The sequence below is a fragment of the Centruroides sculpturatus genome, unplaced genomic scaffold, assembly GCF_000671375.1.
Source record: "Centruroides sculpturatus isolate CEXI.00-Female unplaced genomic scaffold, Cexi_2.0 scaffold348, whole genome shotgun sequence".
NCBI lineage: Eukaryota > Metazoa > Arthropoda > Arachnida > Scorpiones > Buthidae > Centruroides > Centruroides sculpturatus.
In genome coordinates, this window is record NW_019384859.1 from 62,403 (window position 1) to 85,729 (window position 23,327).

Consider the following 23,327-nt stretch of genomic DNA (forward strand, 5'->3'; position numbering starts at 1 on the left):
GATATACAATTATACATACCTGGTACNAACATAGCATTCATTCTTGACAATTGTCCTGCTCATGGAAAAGTTGAACGATTAATGTGTTTACCCTATCACCGAATGCCACTGTAATGCAACCATTGGATTCATTCGTTCAAACATCATTATCAGAAGAAGCTTATTTTGGATTTGATTCATTCAGTAGAAAGCAGAAAATCGATTGACATTTTCCTGTTAGATGCAATTCATTACGTGAAGGTTGCATGGGAAAATGTAACATGCTTAACCATTGCAAACTGTTTTAAACATGCAGGATTTCGTTCTACAGTGGCAGTTCAAGATGAAGATAAGAGTGAAGAACAGAATGTTCAATTGGATGAACTGCTGTGACATTTTCACAATCTATGAGAAACTGCCTCTATTGATGAAACCGACTACAGCACAGCGGATGATTGCATGGAGGTGTGTTATTTAGCGAGTGTTGTTGATATTGTTGAAGAAATTCAGGATGAGAATAACAAATCTGGAGGTGAAGAGAATGAAACCCTAAAAGACCTAACCCCAAAACCAATGCGCTACAGGCATTAAGAATCCTTAGACATTACTTGCCAGCAATTGACAATTGCAACGATGATGTTTTAAAGGCATTCATGATAGTTGAAAGGAAAGTCAAGACAGTTAAGTGCTCAAAACAAACACCACTGAACGAATTTTTCAGTTTATCATCTACAGAATTATTGTAAATGGAGTACAAAATATATTGTAAGCCTATACTGTTGTATTTTCCTAATTGCAGTTTTATGGTTTTTCAACTTCGCTTTAGTTGTCACATTGGATAACTTGACACATTTCCACTTTCCCTTGGGGTGTCAACTTACGCAACTTTGACTGTATATAAAACTACTATTATTATTTAAGTAAATTTTATTTGGAATGATTGAAAATTATGAAGACAATATGTAAAGGTTGTGCAATTGGCAGCCTTTCAGATTATTTAGAATATATCACAAAATTATATTTATTCACATAAATATCTAATCTACATTAGAAAAAAAATAAACCACACCATACAAAGAACATACTTATATACATCAATTAATTTTCAAAATAAATATTTTAGTTTGATAGCAAAGCATTGCATTAGAAGAGCTTAACTTTTACATATAAGATAAATTGATCTTTGAAAATAAGTTTTTAAAGATTTCAGTGAACTTTATCTAAATATTAAAGTATATGTAGATAATGCTACATTAAGCAATTTCTCAATTAATAAATATACTGCAAAAGTCAATGCAAAAAGTCTAAGACACTATAATATATAAGATTTTTGGGTTAGAAAAATGTAAACCCAAAAATCTGCAGGTTGAACTTTTCTATAATCAAAATTCACAAAACAGAGTTAATTAGAAATTAAAATAGAAATAGCAATTATGACCCATACATGCTTCTTTTAATTAAATTAAACAAAATTTTTTATAAGTGATTATGGTCTTCATTTCAAATCATAATTATGAAATAATATATATTGTAAAAATAACTAATAATTTTGCTTAAAAATCATGAAATAAATGGAATTAAAACACACAGTTACATTTTATTTGCATTTATGCATTCAATTTGATAAAAAGCTGTGGGAAGGCCACACTGCAGAACTAGTTCTTTTCTGAAAATATCCTCGTTTTATCGGAAAGATCTCCTTAAGATCAGGACGACCAATAACTCCAAACAGAGCATTGAGATCGGGAGGATTACAGTGTTGCTGTAGTAGAGATGCGCGGAGTTGCATACCTATAAACAAAAGATATTGATCAGTAATAGCACACAGTTTCTAGTGATATACTGTTTTCTACTTAAATGTATCAAAAAGACAATTAACCATAAAAAATAAAATAAACTGTAGTGGGAATTATTTGTAAATATGGAACTAAAGTATAGAAATAGTATATTAAATTTTGTAAAACTTGAAAAGTTATAACTTAAAATTTGTTTTATCACTGTATGTAATAAATAAAGACAGAGTGATCTGTTATATTAAATAATTAGAGTAAACATTATTTTGTAATAAGTAGATAAATACACTATGGCAAATATTTGTCTCTTGTTCTCTATTTGAACATTTTCTAAAACAATAATGTGATAAGTCCTTAAATTTAGCTATTATGAATGCAATAAAAATTTAAACCAAATAATAAGGACAAGAAACAATTTCTCTGTGCCTTTACTATGTTAATTCTTAAAAATATAAAATAATTTCACACAAGAATTAATGTTTAGCTAAACAGAAACAATATATTACATTTAAAAAGTTATTTCACTTTTCTTTGATAAAAAGTTAAAAAAACAAAATCACTGAATATGTTTTAATATTTATTAGTTTAAAATGTTTTAATCAGATTTTAACATTTACAGAAATCTAATTAAACAATATCTATTTTTCACTAAAAAGTCAATTCTAAGTCAACCATGTAAAAACATTCTTTTCATCATTTTCATTCTCTCAAATTTTACAAAACTTATCATTTGTTGCATTCATTTTACTTATAAGTTTCAATCAGTTCAGTAGTGATAACAGCATTTTAATTTGAATAAAAATGTCATTACACATGCACAAAAGTCTATTTTAAGTGATGAGCATAAAAACATTAGAAGAAAAAACATTCATTAATAAAGTCTTTTAATTTAAAAACAAGATGAATTTACACATGAAAAAATACAATATTTCTAAACTTTACCTCGAGCCCAATTTGGTATCTTTTTTCTTGGAGCACATTCATCATCGGTTTCGTCATCCGATTTTAAGTCAGCAATATCATAATTGTCAGGATCACCGGAACCACTCGATGAACGACTCCTAACCGGTGTCATTTCGTAACTGAATTAAAATATATACACATGTACTTTTCATTTTATATTTCATTGCATATTTTTAGAATTAAGCTTTTCCAAGTAATCTGCTAAACGTATTAGATAATGATAAACTAAGCTAATGGGAACAAAATATCATTAAAAAAAAATTGCATAGTTTAAATAGGAAATTATAAGAATCTGACCTGAAAAATTTAAAACAAAATTATATTCTACTTTGCTAAAAATCATGCTGTATCAAACATAGATTTATTTTTTTTTAAATTTAATTAACATTTTTTGTATAGCAGTCTGTAGTTTTGTATAATTTGATAGTAAACTTTATTTTTTAAAACAAAAAATAACTACTGTCTACTGCCAAAATATCATCAATTAAAACAACAAATAGACAGTAGTTATTTCTTGTTTTAAAGAATAATATTTTGATGTGGTGATATAATCATTTTATGTAAACTTTATTTATTATGAAATTACACAAAAGTTAGATTCACAAGCATTAGTCAGTGACAAGCATTTTTCACATTTAAAGTATTCATACAATTGTCTTCACCCAAAATATTAATTCCGGGACAAGACAAATTCAAACAAAATTAATAAACAAATTTTGCAAATATTTTGTTCAAAAGACTTCATGTAAGCTAGTAATTATATAAATTTTATAAAAAACTTGAATGAAAATCAAATGTTACTAACAAGTATAAATAAGTGGAACCTAGTCAACTCAAATCAGTTGGGGAAAAAATTTGGACTTTGCATTAACCAGTTTGATTTAATGTTATGCTAGATGATTGGAGAAAGAAAATGAGTGAGTAAATGCAACTTCAAGTTATCCAGGTTCCAGGTAATCCAGGTTGTATACAGATGAAAAATATAATGCTTTAAACATAAATGTAAATTTATTATTGTAGACAAATGACAGTTGTGTCATAAAACTAACTATTATTACTATTGTTCACTTGGCATTTCCATGTTTGATTATAATATAACAACAGAAGAGACTGAAAAATATGAATAAAATGAATAAGAAATATGAAAAAAATGTGTAATGAATAAGTGTACTTTTCAGTACACTTATTCATTACACAGTGGTGGCCAATTGTTTAGGACTGCTAACAATTATATTCAAAACCAAGTTGTGTGGAATCTAAAACCAAACAAATGAAACTAAAATTCAGGAAAAATATTAACTTTGTTTTCATTTGATAAAATTATAACCTTTATTTCATAAACAAAACATTACTTTTACTCAAGCAATGGATGATATGCAACAAGTTCAATTTGTCCCTGGACAAATGTTTAGGACCAATAACAAAATTTAGGGAAAAAAACTAATATTTTGTTGGATAACCAAAATTTTTTATCACAGATAAGCAACGACGGGGCATGGAGTCCACCAATCGTTGCAAACGCTCAGATGGGATGTTTTTCCAAGCTTCTTGAATTGCCACAAATAGCTCATTTCTATTCAAGTATTTTTTATGTTTCAAAGCAAATTTTACATCATCCCATAACATTTCAATAGGGTTAAAATCTGGTGATTGGGCTGGCCATTCCATTACCCTAAGATGGTTGTCCTGAAACCATTTTTTGACAAGTTTACCGATGTGCTTTGGATCATTGTCTTGTTGGAAAATCCACTTCAAAGGCAAATTGTCATCAGCAAATGGCAGCATTACATCTTCCAGAATTTGTTTATATTGAAATCTGTCCATTATCCCATTTATGAGGTGAATGGGTCTAATTTCATACGAAGAAAAACATCCCCACACCATTGCATTTCGACCTCCAAACTTTATAGTGGGTTGAATACAATTAGAATGAAATTCCTTGGCTTTTTGTTGTCTTATGTATTTGCGACCATCACTCCCAAACAGATTTATCTTCGTTTCATCTGACCACAGCACACACTGCCAGTTTTGACTTGTACAAGTCGAGTGTTCATGAGCAAACTTCAGACTAGATTGTCTATTTTTCAGTTATACAAGTGGCATCTTCCTTGCAACTCGCCCAAATAGATTAAATTCATTTAATCGACACCTAATGGTATGGGTACTAAGTTCAGGCATCCCACATTTTATCATTTTAATTTTGAGATCAGTTGATGTTAGTGTGCTATTTTTTTTTTTTTTTGCTATTCTGTGAATTATATGATCTGTGCATTTGGTGGTTTTTCTCGGTCTTCTAGGTTTAGGCCAATCCAAAAGATATCTAGTTTCTTCCCATAGCTTCACTGCACGAATACATGATGTTTTGCTGCACCCCAATGTTGTTGCAATTTTGGCATAGCTGATATTTTTACTATGAATACTTACAATTTTTTGACAAAGTACATGACTCAAATTCTTCCCTGCCCATATTGAAGCAAAAAATATATATTACTCTAATTATATTTTAATGTTTTGATATGTTTTAGTAAGTTTCTGGAATGTACTTACTTTGTTTGTAGGATTTATTGTGAGTGGTCCTAAACTAATGACAGATGTTTATGGGTGTATTGCTAAACAACTCCTAATTTTTCTGCAACAAATTATGCAAATTACTTCATGTTCTACAAATGTCTTATACAAATACAAACAATTGATTTTTGCATAATTGTTTATTTATTTTCAGTTTTTTTAAAATTTAATCAGTGATTTTTGCCACAATCAATCAATCAATCATTTTATTTTTACATGTAATATACATATATCCTGACCCCGCTGTGGCATTATCAGGAAAAACTATACAATAAGTTTAATTAATATTACAATATAAAATGTATAATACAGTATTAATTTATATATTATTTGTTATAACATAAGCTATACAGTTCAAGTTAGATATTGGTATATAATATTTCAATATATATATGTAATATATATAATACGTTATGAGATAATAGTAGAACCAATATTAATAATATTTACAATGTTTGTAACTGAATATATTCAAAAGATATGTTAACATACATGTTCAACATATATATTTAACAATCTTATATTTTAACGTAAAGTTGTGAATGAACACTCTCTTAAAAATAGTTATTATTTCTGGTTAAATATTAAAATTCCAACTACTTACATTAATAATATAAATTACTATATTTATAATACATAATTTCAATGCTACTAAAATTATTAATATGCAATTAGTCTGTACAGATTAGTATTCCAATACTTTAACTATACTTATAGATTTATTTTAAATTAATACCAGTTTCCAACTGTAGTATTCTTAATTAATAAAATACATGTTGAAAATCACTGAAGATAACGTAAAGAAGTTCATAACTACCAGTCGTTGGTAGCATTAATAGTTCTATATGTATCAATAATTCACACTAATCTCTGTCTTCAATTCTTATCTTCAATTTGTATTTCCATGTCCTCTGTGAGTAATAAAACGTATGTGGTCACTTATTGTCATATTAGTATTTTCAGTCCTCCCTGTGTTTGCATCATTTCTGCAGTTAGTGTTCAATGATCACTCTATAAAGTTCTTGTTTTCTGTCTGTAGTCTATTCACTTGCAATGTTTCATCTCCAAGTTGACTTATAACAAAGCAATAGTAGATCACTGATTAATGAATAGCCAATAACCTAATCATTATACATAATTATAGTTTCACTATTTCTATAAGTACCAATGATATTATTAATTTACTATTAATCCATATGTAGCACTCTAAGCCTACTGAAAGTAACTTCAAATTATCATTAATTTAATATTAATTATTATCAATGCATGCATTCTTATAATAATTCTCCAGGAATAACCCTATTGCAATGCAGAAATGCTAGAGCAACTTGCAATAGCTATTTAAATATATATTAAATAAGTATTAAAGATTTNTTGATAGTCCGAGCCATTTTTCAAAATTTGAAATTTTTCGCGAGCCGCAATTAAATAGGTATTAAAAAGGCATGCAAAAAATTCCAGATTACAAATTATATTCGTAGCAAGAGTGATACAAATTGTTTCCTCCAGAGCACAATGTCAACTGTCCATTGCAATGACAGTTTACAAATTCAAAATCGGTCTGGAGTCGGTCGATAACGGATGATTACGCTACTGTTTATGTTCGTTCGCTCAGTTTTCGATGAGTCATATCATTCTTAACTTGGACGGAAATGAAATTTGTTACAATGTTGCACTTAGTCTTTCATATTTGTTGTTAGTAATTTAAAAGACATTTTGAAACACATACAGAATGATGATAATTTTTAAAAATATAATAACACAAAAATGAAAAGGGAACTCAGGTACATTTATCGAGAGCCACAAATAATCCTTCAAAGAGCCGCAGGTTGGCCACCCCTGCTATAGTAATTTTAAACTGCAACAACAATGTAACCTTCATAATAATAAAAATAACAAATCTCACAGTTTTTTATTTTAAAAAATTCCAAAAAACAATAAAAGAAATATTTGTAATGATGAAAAAGTTTATTATCTGACAAAGTACAGGTATACCTCGCCTTACATCGGTAATTGGTTGCCAGGAGAGGCAACGTAAGTCGAAAAATGACACAAGTTGAATTTACTTGTCACTAGGCTAAACCATAAATTACCATTCCCAGTTCTGTATTTTATTTATTAATGCATTTTTAATAATATATTGTTAATAAAGATCTATTTTAAGCTTACAAACAAATAAATTTTAGTTTTTATTATAGTACAGAAAAAAGTAATTTAAATTTATGAATGTATATACTGTAAATACAGTACATACTTGTAAATGTATATATTTTAATATGATTTTATGTGCTTTAAATGCTTTTCTAGTGATATTATAACTTTTAATATTTGTGGCAGACAAACATAAAATGACTTAAACCTGACTTTTATTTTTCCATATACTTTTTTGACAAAGGACGTATAATCGGGAACGATGTAACTCGAAACGATGTAAGTCGAGGTATACCTGTATACACCTCACAACAAACCTTTTGTACTATGGTGAATACTTCATCAACTAAGGAACATTTTTGTCAGTATGAATATATTTATTACTAGCTAGGGTACCCAGCTTCGCTCAGAGAGTTGAAATGAGATTGTGTGGTAGTTGGAATAAAAAGATAAACTTTAAAATATAAGAGGTAAAAAAATTTTATTGAAAATATATTCTAACTATTTACAATACTTGTTTATAAAAAACATTTTTCATTTTGTTATCCAGGGTATATATGTACAAATTTTTCGAATTTCCTACTTGAGAGCAAGCTATGTATAGTTGACCATGAGAGAAGCGGGAGTCTTCGAGGTTGATGCCGCAATATTTTAAAGTGTGTCTTTGCACTTTGTTAATTTAAAACTATAGACTAATTTGATTGGAAATTGCAGTCTTTTAAATTGGAATGGCAGTTCAGTATAGATCAGTGGTATTCTGGGGATAAATACTGTGTGTTCTTTGTCCTTTCCAGTCATAAGTTCGGCTTCGATGATGTTATTCGATAGCTGTTTGACTATCATCCTTGTTCCATTACATAGTTTTGGTGAGTTCAGATTTCCGCGTAGTATGATCAGAAATTCAATTTTTAGTCAAAGGCAGTGTAATGGCATTCCTGGTACTTGCAAGCAAACAGTTTAGAAATTCTGTAGGGAAGTTGACACTTTCTTCAACGTCTACCATCGTGTCGATCGATTTGTATATTCTCTCCTCACCGGGAATTTTCTTTTGAATATTAAAGTTGATATCGTCGACAGTATTCAAGTGTGTTCTGGAATGTTTCACAATGATCTGGGATGTTTCTGAACATTCCAGAACATCCCAGAACATTCTGGAATGCTCTTGAATACAGTAATACCCCGAACGCGATAGGTGGGACCGAGTGATAACCGCGTAAGTTGGGGTATAATTTCGCAATTTGTGTAAAATCCAAGTCGGATGTATGTAAGCTAATAAATGTTCTCGTTAATCTTATCTCTTCTTTTGATTCGTTCATGGTTACAAGAAATCACACATAGTCTCTCTCAAGTCTCCGTAGATATAACAAACACAGAAATAAATAACACAAAATAAATTGTAGCTATATGTCGATTCCGCATGGCATGTCCGAACATGTAAGCTAAACAATAGTGTGGGGGGGAGTGAGTAATCAAGAGTTGCGTGGCGCTCAAAGAAAAGACGAATCAACGAGATTTGAAATCGTGTAACTCCGAGTTCGCGTAAGTCGAGGTATTACTGTACTCTCAAATGTTCTGGACTGTTCTAGAAATTTCTAGAGGGCAAAGCTTCCTGCCCTTATATCTTCAACAGCATGCCCTTCAGGTAAAAACAGAAACCTTCTTCATGGATGGGGGATAGAGGGCTACCACACCATATAACTCCCTTGATCGTACCGGGACTCATTTTTGACTTTTAGTGGCACGCACTTTATACACTTACCTTTATAATATATATTGATTGATTTGAAAAGTGATCCTTGTTAGAGAGGTTGTGATACCCCACACGTGATCAAAATTGCTAACCTTAACGTTCAAAAGACTTTATATGACATGTTTAAATAAAAAAATCTTATAAAAATGCTATAATAATTGCTTTTATATGATAATAGTGTTTATATTTTTGCAACAGATGAAAAAAATTACATGGGAAGTGTGTCATCTTATTCTTCTGTGTTTATATGGAGAGTCTAGCACTACTTAAACTCTTTCTCTGATCAGCAGTCACTCATTGATCACTTGAAACGTCTGGTTCGAGTGACGTATGTTTCTAGTTCCAACACAAGGTGGCAGGGGATGATGTTATTCAATGGCTCATACAGTGGTGCCTCATATAACGTACTTAATCCGTTACAGGTGCACGTCCGTTAAGTGAAAAGTCCGTTATACGAAATGCATCTTCCCATAGAAATACATGTTAAAACATATAATTCATTCCACAGCATAAAATAACCATACTGTACCATAAAAAAAATGAAAAGGAGCAGTCACCTATTATGCCAGATAGTCAGATGTTGTGAGGAGGAGATGGAGGAACACTTTATTCACACATTCATACAGATATAGACTTTTTCCAAATTGCAGCAGGTCTCTTTTTATTGGTTTTTAATTGGAGTCAGATTCAGGAGAGACTACTGGAGCTTGCAGGGTCATCTTTTCTTGTTCCATCCTTTGTTTTTTGGCAGCTTGCTTCTTGAAAAACATGTCCAAGGTAGTTTGTTTTTCTCTCTTCTTCAACACCTGTCGAAAATGACAGGCAAGGGTGTCATTGTAGAGATCATTGATCCTGTTGGCCTCACCTGTGTTTGTATAATGAGTGTTAGTAAACTCCTGAACCTCTCCCCATTTGACAAGGAAATTTTTGTCAACTTTCACTCCTCCTGATGATTTCTTGTTTTGTTTCAATTGAAATCACCTTTATGGTTTTTTAGAAGCCATGGTTTGCACAACATTTGAATAAATGTAAATACCCTGCACTGAGGTGATGTGCATAATAAACAAGGGAGCAAGCCAAATCCCAATGGCAGCTTTGTACTTCAGATATACTAATAATAAATTCTAATAATACTAATATATTATAAAAATAGCAGATTGTCATTGGCAACGGCAAAAGAGTGGAAACATCATTCGCACTTGTTGGCAGAAAGTTTGTTGTTCGCCTCACATAACTGCCAAACGGAAAGTCCGTTTTTTGCAGCCAGTCCATTGCTCAAGTAACGTAACGGCTAAACAGAAAGTCCGTCGTTTGCAGCATCCATTATTCGAGGCACCACTGTATATAGAAAGCAGAGTACTATCATTGTTCAAATTAACATGCAATGCCTCGTCCAGATCGTGGCAGGCTGATGTGTACTGAGAGCATTTTAGCCAGAAATGGGCAGTCGTCTCCGTTCTGGAGAATAAAAAGGCATTTAACGGGGCGGTCTCCATTCACAACCGGGCCAGAAAAAGATTCCATCTGCCAATTCAAGGCATAGTGGCAGTACCATGGGGCAAGGGGTCGGAGATGGTCACTGCCCTTACCCCTCAGTTCAGCTGACCAAGAGTCCGTCTAACGACGGACTGTATGAGTCCGGACTGCACGAGCCAGGTTGCATGGCAACAGCGTTCTCCAGACGGAGCTGTTTGAAGTTTCAAATCTCGCCGCTTTGTTGGCCTCTTCATTTACCGGTGTTTCTGTGTGGCCAAGGGTCCACCCTGCCACACAGGCCGCCTTCTGCATGCCTATACTTGCTGCCAGGTCAATGAGTAGCACAGATGATGAACAAGTCACATTCGCCACAGCATGGAGTACTGACAGGCTGTCATAAAAGATAGCTGTAGGTCTGTCGATGTGTGCAAGAATAAGGAACACCCTTGGGCCTCTGCCCCGAAAATACTACAGGTCTCATGGAGTGACCAGACTTCAGTGATTCCCCAACTCAGAACCACTATCCCTATAGCCATACATTTCTTGGTTTTAGATGCGTCCACCCCTATCTGCACCCACTCAGGCTACTTTGTTGATGCCGTACACCGAAATTGTGCACATATTGCTTCTGGAGGGAACCCTGACATGTGATCATAGTCGTGTAGACTCAGCCAACTGCAGACATTGGTCAGGTTGGGCGGCGCAGACTGTTGCCAGTATATCCAGTTCAGCAGAATGTCCGCGCAGTGGGCCTCTGCTTGGATCCAATAAATCAGGGATGTCCAATCTTTTTGTTTCTCTGGGCCGCATTGGAAGAAGTCAAGGAGTTTTGGGCCACAAGTATATATTATATATACTCGTGGCCCAATATACAAGTATATTTAAGGATTAACATGTCTACATTATAATAATAAGTATTAAAACTTTATCACGAAAAAGGATATTTTAAAAAATAACTTCTACAGACACTTTCAATTTTTACTTAGAAATAGATAAATTCGTTTATTATAAAAGAGACAAACAAAAATNACACAGCCATAAATAAAGTTTACCACTTCTCTATCTCAATGGGCATTTGCGTATTTTCTGCGTAAATAAACAGTGAAATTTGTGAAAAAATAGGTGGCACCATCTAATATTTAAATTCCAATTGTTTTCATTTCTGTATTTTTTCGAAATTTACGATTTATATTCGAAAAATAATATTTAATTCGAATATTGTTGAAAGGGGATGAATACTTTTAAACTATAGTTATTTAAAATTATTAATAATGAGGGGTGATTTATCGTGACACGGTCACAATTCCGGGCTACAGTTTTTAATCATATCGATAATTACTTCATTTAAAATGTATGCTCTTCACCTGCAATTAGCAATGTCTTTCACCCCGTACACGATTCTTTTCTTTTAACTATAGAGTCGTGCCGATCATCTATAACTGCTTTCGGGGGGACTTTTGATTCGAAATACGTGACTTACGGATTGCATCGGAATTTCATGTACTCGGTAATCGGGGCATCCCGCTGCCTCTAAGGATCCCATATCTGCTGTCGTCTTTCATCTAACTCCGTTCTGAAGATATAATAATTCAATTACGAAAACATTCCGCATTTAAACCCGTTATGGAATTTTATAAATTTTTGGAAATACAGTACAGCATCAATTATCCGACTCAATTGGGGACTGGGGTTGGTCAGGTAACTGAAAAAACGGATAACCGAAAAGTATGAAAAAGTACATTATTAGTAATGTACATCTAATGTAATTAGTATATCGCTCTTAACCCATTGACGAGTTAACTCGTCAAGTTTACATAGCGTTATATTTTGTATATATTTTGTAGCATAGGGGATGAAGACCCAGGACTACTCATAGGTATTGCCTGGGGGTGAAGACAAGATAGAAAAGAGTTTAAGAGAAGAGGCGAAGGTGAAAAAAAAGTGAGATAGGAAAGGGGATGAAAGGGGAGGCCATGGCGTCTGCACCGGCATTTATTTACAGAATAAATAACTACAGAAAGATAAAACATATGTACAATGAGTCTTCCTGAAGCTTACAGGAAGTTGCAAAAAGCAATACATAATTATATCAGTTTGAAAAATGCAGACAAGTAGATAAAAATTGTAATTAAATAAAAATTCTGTCAATCAAAAATAAAATAACATCAAAATTAACTTTCAAAAAACATAAAAGTTTACAATTATGTACATGTTGGCACATTGCAGAGGTTACATTGCAGGATGACCATAATTTTTGGCATTTAAAGTTTGCACAGACATTAAACACTAAACACTTGAAACACATATGTATACAATGATGAAGAAAAGTCTTAGAAACTTTTACGTATATAAGAGTATGATTTGGCTTGCCTGGAGAATTATGTCCTGTTGAAATTCACGTTGAGAGCTTTTGTCTCTATGACAAATTTCATCAGCTCTTCAAAAATCCCTCGATTAGAAATCAGTTTGGAGAGGGGACAAGGCCAGTTAAACCCATGATGTAAAGCACTGTACATTAGTCTTTCACGTTTTTGTTTAAACTTCTTGCAGTTGAAAATAAAATGTTCCACATTTTGAGTCGAAGAGTTATCACAATCACATCACTGAAACCAAATCTGTATAAATATTGTCTAAAATTACCATGACCGGTTAAAATTTGGCTGGAAAAGTAGTTGATGCACAAGTGTTTCATGGCTAAACGTTCCTGAATATCAGGAAAAAGCCAAATGTCAGTCTTCCTGTGTCACCGCTGATCCACTCTATCTGCCACAGTTGTTTTGCACTCTGTTCCACAAGATTTTTTATATTCGTTTTCGTTATACTTGTGTAAATTTTATTTTCTGAAGAGTTGGCATAGAGCTTTTGCAATCCTATCTGCTTCTTCGTTCCCTTGAACGCCACTATGTCCTCTGACCCAGGCAAAGGAAATGTTTACATTTGTAAGATTATGAATTAATTCGTGAATTAATTTGGTTGTCTGACACTTGGTGTAATTACGGTTAATTCTGTTCAAGGCAGTCTGACTGCCATCTATAGAAAGATATGCTGTTTGCCGAACGAAAAAGGCTATATAGAGGGCTGAATCTCCCTCTGGATATGTGGACCATTGCATGAGCAAGGGCCCGCATAAGGAGCCAGATGCATAGAGGAATTTAACAGGTTTCAGCAAATAAGGACCTTAGTGGTGTTGTTTTTGGAACACCCAAGGCGGTTCTCAGAGCCGCATGAAAAGGCCTTTCAGTGTGTTTCAGGGTGGATGGAGGTGCCCCTGCCAACAAGGGAGCCCCAAATTCGCCCATTGGGCTTAACACAGCCTTGGTGAGGCGTAGAATACTCTCCCTACAGGCCCCATTCTGGCTGGAGGTAAAGTATTTAAGGTAAGAGCCAGTGCGCGTAAGTTTTGAACGCAGGTAATTGGCATCTGCTATCCACATAAACGACTGGTGAAACTGGACCCCAAGGATCCGCACCACTGTCCATTGGGGGATGATCCCTGAGCTCAGAGTTAATTTGATACTCGGTCTCCTCTTCTTAGGGAAGAAATCAATGACCGCACTTTTCTTTGCAGAAAATGACAAACTCAAAGTTGCCACTCAGTGGTCTAGGAAGTGTAATGCTGTTTGTGCATAACTAGCCGCGCAAGCCTGATTGGCGCTGGTTGCTATGATGTACAGGTCGTTTGCATACACAGCTGTCATTACCGAAGTCGGAAGTGCTGTCCACAGGTCGGCCATGTAGCACGTGAAGAGCAGGGGTGCAAGGACACTCCCCTGCGGGACACCCTGGACTAAGTCACGAAGGGAAGGAAAAAAACCCTCTCCAGCGTACCCAAAACGAGCACTGCAGAAAGAAAGGAAGTTAGCCATCTCAGGGTTTTGCCACTGAACCCATGTCGCCATCTTTGTCAGAAGCCCATTCTGGCAGACAGAGTTGTACGCCCTTTCTAGGTCTAGTGCTATAACGTAGGTCCACTTATGCTGGGCTCGAGCTACTGCTATGGTATGATGCAAGACAACCAGTGCTTCCTCCACTCCCTGATATGGGAAAAACCTGAAGTGGTGGTTGTGGAAGGGGTTCTCCCTGACAAGCTGAAGCTGGATGCGGTAAAGGACCATACATTCAAAAGTTTTAGCTATCTGCAAGGTGAGGGAGATGGCCAGTATGAGCTCACCATCGTTGACGGTCACCCAGGTTTGGCAATGGGTGGTACGATTGTGGCTATTTCGCAATCAGGGGGCATTTCCCTGTCTCCCACATCTCATTAAAGCGGTCTAATAGGGGTCTGATCCCGTCCGGCAGCAGCCTCCTTAATACCTGTGCGACAATTTGGTCTGGGCCCAGTGCAGTTGGTTTGAGCCTACAGAGGGCCTGTTGGATGTCCTGCAGCGTGAAGGGCTGTTCGACGCCTCTTGCCTGTGGCCAGCTAGGTTCTGGTAGGGGCATAAAACACCCCTGTGGTTGAGAGTGACCAAAAGACTTCGCCAACTCCTCCACCTGTTGGTGTGGCGTGACAAGTACTATAGGCTTCTGTAGGATAAAGTGATCCTCTGCGTTCTCCAACGGGCATGTAGATGTCGGAAAATCCGGTAGATCACGGATGTAGTGAGGGGCCTAGAACAGATTTGACTCCACCACTCTCGCCGAAACTGACATATGCTCTGACGGAGCTCTGCACTCAGCTTTTTATACGTTCTCCACCAAGTTAGGGATGCTAATTTCCAGGCTAAGTTAAAGGCCAGCCACTTCTTCACCCGTAGGTGCCTACACAGGGGCAAGTGAGCACTTCGTAGTGTCCGAAATCGTCTGCCGAACTATCCAAAAAAAGGCACTGTAAGTGTGAGGTGGGGGTTGAGGTTATGCCGCAAGCAGTTTGCATACCAAATCCAGTCCATTCGATACTTAACGTGGGAAACTGTGCATCCAAGAGGGGCCCCGACATTTTCACTGTTGTCACAATAGGGGCATGATCACTTGTCAACGTGTCCCTGCACGGTTCCCACATTGTTGAGCCCAGAAGATCGGTTGAGCAAAAAGTTATATCGATAGCTGATTCACCTCCATAGAAAAATTGGGTTGGTTCCCCGGAATTGAGGCAGTCATAGTCAGCCGTCAAAAGCCATGTGAAAAGAGCGTGACCCGCATCCCAATGGGGGTGGTGCACATTCCAGTTGACCCCCAACAGTCATGGCCTGTGGTCATCCTAGGTGGCCTTGCTTAAGGCTTCATCGGTAAGCTGGCCATGTGGGGTGTAAATGTTAACCAATCAATCAATCAATCGTTTTTATTAGGTGCTCGAGGCACATACTCAGCACCGCAAGCTGTTTTCCAATATTTGTGCCTTAAAAATAAAGCGACAGCAACAATAGCATTCCACGCATATGCACAGAAACATCCAAAAGTAAACCCAGCACCTCCCTTTCTTTTACCACTTCTTAATTTTCTTTGGTTTCTTCTTCCTGCCATTGACAATGGGAAGCTGCCTGTGTTTACAGTATTGTGTGAGCAGTATCGGATAGCATTAAATCGCGATCTAACTTATTTAAAATATCTTGATAAAATTGGCCAGTTATTTTTCAGAATGCCTCCACCGCCACCAAAACAGCAAGGCCTTTTTGGAAACATCCTTCAGTCACTATTCAGCAGTTTAGAGGATGATGACATGAGTAGCGAAGAAAACATGGCACTCCCGGGTCCGTCAAAGGTCACATTGGAGACAATACAGTATGAAGAATTGGACTAAATTGTTTATCGGTGATTAGCATCTAATTTATGTTCAGATCAAAGAAAAAAATATTGTAAATTCTTTAACATTGAAAATTCTGTTCAACTCTGGATCTAGGGAGGAGGGGAGTCGACAATATATATATATATATATACATACAAAATATATATATATTTTATTCTTCATATTTGGATACAGATATGTCTCCTTGTATATAAATTTGTTGAAGTCATATCAGAGACCTTCCAGCTCATGTTCACAGCTTTGGGGTATCGAGGACAGGCCCATGGCGGCGGGAATGTGGCAGCTGCCACTGTTTGTACATACATTTTTGGACTCCCCCGTTGGGTCTTTTTGGCCTCTGAGTAAAAGCAGCATTGCTGAGCACACAGTTTCAATATGCTGACTTCCCGGCGGTACAGCGGGCATTGCGGTGAGATGACACTGTGATCCCCTTGCACCAGATGCAGCGTTGACTGGTCTTAGCGCAGAGGGCCGGGTCCTCCCCTCACCGATCACAGCATCGGTGCCCCCGGCAAGTCTTCGCCGAGTGCCCGAAAGACAGGCAGCAGGCATATTGACAAGGCCATGGAACATATCTCTCGCATAAGAAGCGTTGATAGTACAGCTTTACAGAGGAAATATGGGTGGTTCTCACTACTGAAAAATAGACAGTAGGACTTGGGTGGCAGATGTCTACATGCATAAAGCGACGGACCTCTATTACAGGGTGCCCGGCCTCCATTAAGGCCTTGAGAATCTCCTGTATGGAGATAGAGGGATCCACACCACAAAGTAGATATGCCGTTTGGGCGCTATTAGGTGCAAGGCAGCCCCAGACTGTGGTACCCGCCAATTCTGTGAGTTGGAGGGCTGTCTCTATAGTCCTAGTATCCCAAGACTTTACTATAAGGAAACTGCCCCTAGCATACTAGACATCCATTAACCCCTTCATTCCCGATCATTTATTAAATTAATATTAAAATACATTAAAAATACTTAAAACTGAAAAAAACGAAAGAAATGCATTAATTTTGAAGAAAAAGCTTCAAATTTTATTTTCCTTTGTCTCGCCTTTCTGTGAAATATAACACTGATGAGTCATTGTTTACACAGCTGGGTGACCTTGAACACAACTGGAGTTGGATTTCCCGGGACATCTTCATATATGCCACGGGAGGTCAAGGGTTTAAAGTAGGGTGACTTCGACCGACACCTATATTTTAAAATATTTTTAAAGAATTCAAAATTTTATTGCGATTTCTGACCCCCCTAATTAATTAATTTTATATTAAAAAAATCGATTAATTAAAAAAAATTAAAAAACTATCGGAGGTCGTTTTTGACATCAGAAACTAGCTTTAAATAACTTTACCGAAGGAAAATCCGTGCACTACAACTTAGGAACCATGAAATAAATTTGATAAAAAACTCCCATTAAAAAACAATTAAGCCTTAATCGAGCCTTATCAAAGGCTCATTAAAATCACGATAAAATTTTTCGCACGGGCAAAAAATTTTGAAAAAATTTGGGGACCTAAAAAACATTCCAAAAATTCAAAAAAAAATTTTTTTGAAAATGGCCTTAAGGACCACGTTTTTCGTAAGGCTATGTAGGCTTGACGAGTTATCTTTCAATGGGAACTGAGGGGGGGGTTGACGGTTGGGGAAAGTGTGGTTTAAGTGCCTGGTACACTTTGACTAGGTGAAGATGGTGAAGAGGGGCATGCCCCTCCAGAAAAACTGCATAGAGGTGGTCCAGCGGGAATTAGTCTGAATTTATCCAGTTCAGCGAGCTGGGAAAAGACCCGAAAGCTGTCCATCTTGTGGTGAGACATCGTCTCTGACAGCACCAATGCCTCCCTGGAGCAAAACTATCTCCACGCTGGGCTTAACGCTACTTAAATTACTCCTACCTGTTCCGGAGACCCGAAGAGCCAGGGATACAACCAAAAAAGCAGCTACTGTGCTTTAACACAACACAAAATACGCTCATTCTACGTAAGAAAAGCACTCCAAAAAAGTCACTCACACCTCCTGACAACGAACAAACTCTCCAAAAAACCACTGTCATGGGAAGTATGTTCTCATAAATATTACATTTATAGAAAAATAGCAGATGAGCCTGGTGTTGCTCGGGCAAAAAGTAACGATAGCAAAGATTAAGATAATTACATTATAGCCAATCCCACCCGTTTTCACAGAATAAAAGAATTAAGTCCTCCATTTCCAGACTAATAAGAGAATTTTTACATGGGTCTAAAAATATGTTCGATTTACTGCAATAATGCAAAAAACCACATCTGCGCCTATAAATCTTGCACACCACTTTCTCTTAACACTTCCACTATTAAGGAATGCACTTCTTTCATCCCCCGTGGTACCCTACTAAAACGCAGTCAAAAACGCAAAAAATCACATCTAAAAATAGTACAATAGAAGCCAAGTTCTTCAGGGTAAGCCTTAACTTCCAGCCCTTATATCTTCAACAGCACGCCCTTCAGGTAAAAACAGGAACCTTCTTCATGTATGGGGGATAGAGGGCTACCACACCATATAACTCCCTTGATTGTACCGGGACTCATTTTTCAGTTTTAGCAGTACGCACATTGTACACTTACCTTTATAATATATATTGATTGATTATTCTTTGGAATATTTTTTAAACATAACCTCCATTATTCAAGTTGGCATAATATATTAGATAGGGAAACTTCCAATCATTAACAAATTTGTAATGAAATGACAAAGCAGAATTATGTTAAACAGAGAGTTCTTACATAAATGTAATTACCTTTCTGGATCCTTTTCATTTTTATTGTATGTTTCATTTAAAACAGTACAAGTATCCTGCTCAGACAACTGCTCATTATCTGCTTTCTCTTCTACTTCTTTTGTCTGATAACTGTTATGTATTGCTTTTTGTAAAAGGGTAGATTTGGTTGGTGTCTAATAATAAAATGTAAAAATTTAACTTAATTAAAAATTTCAGACAGTATTAGTGTTATTATTTTTTAAATAAATGGTGCATACAAATTTTAATCTAACTTTTGCTAAAATATAATTAATTAATTAATTAAAGTATATAATCAAAATTATTTAAACTATTTTAAATATATTTGAAATAATACAAAATATCTGAATCTTAAATCTGTTATGTTCCTAATTTATCCAATTAGAAAACTGTTACCAAATGAATAATTCCTCAAAACTTGCTAATTTTGATTAGATAAAAACAAAACAAAAAGATGTGCATTCCTTTCAAATAAAGCACATTGTCTGCACAAAAGTCACAAAACAAATTGTATTGACAAAATACTTTTCCAAAATTTGCTTTGGATAATGGAACCTTGGTTAATGAGAATGCTACTGTAACTGATTAATTAAGATGAGTTAAGAGATGTTTTAATATCACTCTTATTTATTTACCAATTATTTCTTAGTTATATATTAGTTCTTCTCCTAAATCATTTTATGACACATTCAATAGTTTGTCTGGATGAACTCTAAGAATATTAAAGTAAAAATGGATCCAAAGCAATATGTACATTTCAAATTGATATATCATTACAAATAATAATATGTAATTATCAATAATTTTTTATTCTTCATTTGAATATTTATGTAATTTATTAATTTGATAAAATTCCTTTAATAATAAATTTATCTTTTTGAACAACATAAAAATTAAATGTATTAACAATTAAGAGAAATTATCAATTCTTAATTACTTTATAAGAAATATCAAATAAATAACTCATAACTAATACATACGAATTACACACATACAGTCAATTGCTATCGAACGAGGTTATACATAAATATCCATTTGATCAACTAATTGAAGTAAAAGTTCATTAATTCATGTTCTGTTATGTGTTTTGCATCAATAATAATCAGTTATATATGTTTATCAATAATATAAATAGATTTATGAAATGTGTCTTACAACTTTATTTTTGCCATACAAAAGCAACAAAGAATTCAAAACTGACTTCGTGCTTTAAAAATAGTGATTTTACCTTTTATTTAAAACTCTCATAGAGTTTTAAATAAAAAGTAAAGAGTATTTTCAAATTAATTTAAATATTTTGTAAACTACTTTTTAAAAATTACCCATTTAAAAAATTTTAAATTCTGATTTTTATAGTAGTAATTCAAATAGACATTTTGTCACAGAAATTTTAAAAGTTAAACCTAGAACAAGAGTAAATCTGAACTTTTATTTTAAACAAACAAACCTGTTCTTTAAGTTTTTGCAGTCGATTTTCTTCTTTTTTTTTTCTTTCTTTAACTTCTTCTTGCTTTTGTTTTCTGCTATATTTCATATTTAAAAAAAAAATTAAAATAATGAATAGAATTTTCATTAAAAATATTTTTATACAATTATTCTTTAAAATGTAAATTAAAAATTTAAAAAATTAAACAAACAAAATCAACATTTGTGTGTGTAATATTAAACAAGAAAACTTTTTTAACTATAATATTGATACTATATTAAATCTTATCATTTATCAAATATTAAGCAAAAATCAAGAATAAATATAAATGTAACAAACTTTTATTTACATTAATTGTTTTTTCTTAATTGTTTCTCTTTGTTTTTGTTTTAATTCTGCTTCTTTCTTTGCAGACTTCTCTTCTTTTGAAATTTCGACATTCCTCTTTTGATCTTTCTCCAGCTCTAGTTTTTGTCGTGTTTCTGTGACTTTTCTCATTCTTTCCTCCCTCTTTCTGAAAATTTCAATTAAGAATTTACCATTAATTCTAAACTATAATTTTATTACAATTATTTTTACAAAAAAATTTTAAAGGCTATTATTTTATATAAAATAAATATTCTGTATTTTTTAAACTTCAAATTATGTTTTAATAGATTTTTCCTAAGACAATAAAACTGGAAATTTAAATACATTACTATAAATACTTTCATTCAATAATTATTCAAAATATATTAAAATAATATTATAGTTTTTGTAAAAAGAAAGTTTTTACTATACTTCAAAATAAATTACAGTGAGTTGGACTAATCTACTGGTAACAAAATTTGAAGCATCTTAATTAATAGAATTTTAAATAATTGGTGTCACAGACTATTCTGTTTTTATATATCTTTATCCAGATATACATAAATAAAATGATTTGTCACATTCCAATATAGCTATTAAAAAAAAATAAACCAGAAACAAGTTGCTCAACTTTTCTGGCAACACTTAACATTTTGGTGGCACCATCCGTTACCAAATTTTATTTAAAAAATTTTTATATTTTTAATTATTATAAAATGGCAAAAGTTTAATTTTCAGGGTAGGGACAAGTTTTATAAAAAAAATTATAAATACTAATAATGAATAAAATTGTCATTAAGTCCAACCCTACTGGAGGTATCCCCATTATCTCTCCACTTCCTTTAACCACTGAAATTTAATAGCAATCAATTCCCTAATAATCAAACCTTCCTGCAAAATTTCAAAAATTTTTGACAAAAAGCACAAAGTTATTAAGCTCCAATGAAGGTGAACAAAATTGTGTCCCCAAAAACACTTAACATCAATACATACAGAAAAAAAAAACAATTTTTTTTTGCATTTCTCAATGTTTCAATATGTCCAGAGTCCGAAATGTAAAAATCTTGGGGGGGGGGTCATTTTTTGGCCTATCGCCATACTTTTCCTCTGTTATCACTAAAGCAGTGGCCATTAAGGTTTTTAAATAAATTCTCCCTTTTTAATAAAATTAAAATACAGTAGAGCATTGATTATCCGACTCAACTGGGGACTCAGGTTGGTTGGATAACTAAAAAAATCGGATAACCGAAAAGAATGAAAAAATACATTATTAGTATAGTATATTAGTATATCCCATGTAATTAGTATATCGCTATTAACCAACTTCGCGTTGAATTTTCATCAATGTTAAGCCTAACAATTTTGTTTTAAATAATAATCATCGCTATTGTATCGTTAAAAATTATTTTAAAATTATTTTATTGCTCACAAAACAAGCAACCACTCATAATTAGAAAATTAAGTCTCGTTTAAATACTATCCTCCTTTCTATGGTCGAGCCGATGTTGCCAGCTAAAACACGCAAAAATTTAACAAAAATAATATTAAAGTAGCCAAGACATAGCCAAATATTGTAGTGCCACATCACTAGCGGACATTTGAAATTTGCAGACTAGAGCGGTCGGTTAACCGATGTGACTGTTAATCGGGGGTCAGATAATCAATGCTCTACTGTATTCTTGTACTCTTTGACACATCTCATAAAAACAAACAGACCTATACTTTTCTTAGGATGTATTTCATTCTAATAAGAATAAAACATTTTTATAGATATTTACTGTGAAGTAAAATCAAATTTTAATAAATATAATGACTACATTTTAGTCATAACCAGAATAATTTTTATAATTTACAATGCAATAATGAAGGAATAAAACAAAATTATAACCACAAAATTTGTTTTTATTAATGCTGTAACATGTTGAAACTACAGAATGAAACATTGGTTAAATATGGCAGTTGTACTCCAAAATAAACAATCATTTCTTCACAGCTACTAGAAGAAACTGTGCTTTAATTAAAGTCATTCTAAAAATCCAAGTAAATAAAATTAAATATTTTGATATATATGCAGGTTCATATATGAGATATAAGGCCCTGTACACACTAGGCGTTTTTCAACGCGCGTTAGCTCGGCGTTTGACGAGCGTTNTATTGTTGGAAGCAATGATTAAAGATCAACAAATAACAACTCATAAACTTGCAACAAATCTTAACAAGTATTGTTGAAATATTTCATCAACTTGGAATGGTTGAAAAACATGATGATCAAGTTCTGGCCACATTAAGTTATTTAAAACATCAAAAACTATATGAGTAGATGAAACTTAAACCATTTGTCTGTAAATTTCTAAACT

General features: G+C 33.8%; 1 protein-coding gene across 1 annotated transcript; it reads right to left on the bottom strand.

The window, feature by feature from the left end:
• Window positions 1-1,237: 1,237 nt before the first annotated feature.
• On the bottom strand, window positions 1,238-21,132 carry LOC111630624 (inner centromere protein-like). Its single transcript, XM_023374755.1, has 5 exons — window positions 20,972-21,132; window positions 20,644-20,719; window positions 19,197-19,351; window positions 2,715-2,854; window positions 1,238-1,770 (listed from the first exon to the last, which is right to left on the bottom strand). Exons 1-5 carry the CDS (start codon window positions 21,118-21,120, stop codon window positions 1,595-1,597), a joined length of 696 nt encoding a protein of 231 aa, XP_023230523.1. The 5' UTR covers window positions 21,121-21,132; the 3' UTR covers window positions 1,238-1,594.
• Window positions 21,133-23,327: the final 2,195 nt, after the last annotated feature.

Excerpts from the sequence above, each read along its gene's own strand:
- LOC111630624 (XM_023374755.1), bottom strand. The coding sequence starts at position 21,120 with ATGAGAAAAGTCACAGAAACACGACAAAAACTAGAGCTGGAGAAAGAT. Across the intron at positions 20,720-20,971 it reads ATTAAGAAAAAACAATTAAT|CAGAAAACAAAAGCAAGAAG; the intron begins GTAAATAAAAGT and ends TATGAAATATAG. Across the intron at positions 19,352-20,643 it reads TGCAAAAACTTAAAGAACAG|ACACCAACCAAATCTACCCT; the intron begins GTTTGTTTGTTT and ends TTTTATTATTAG.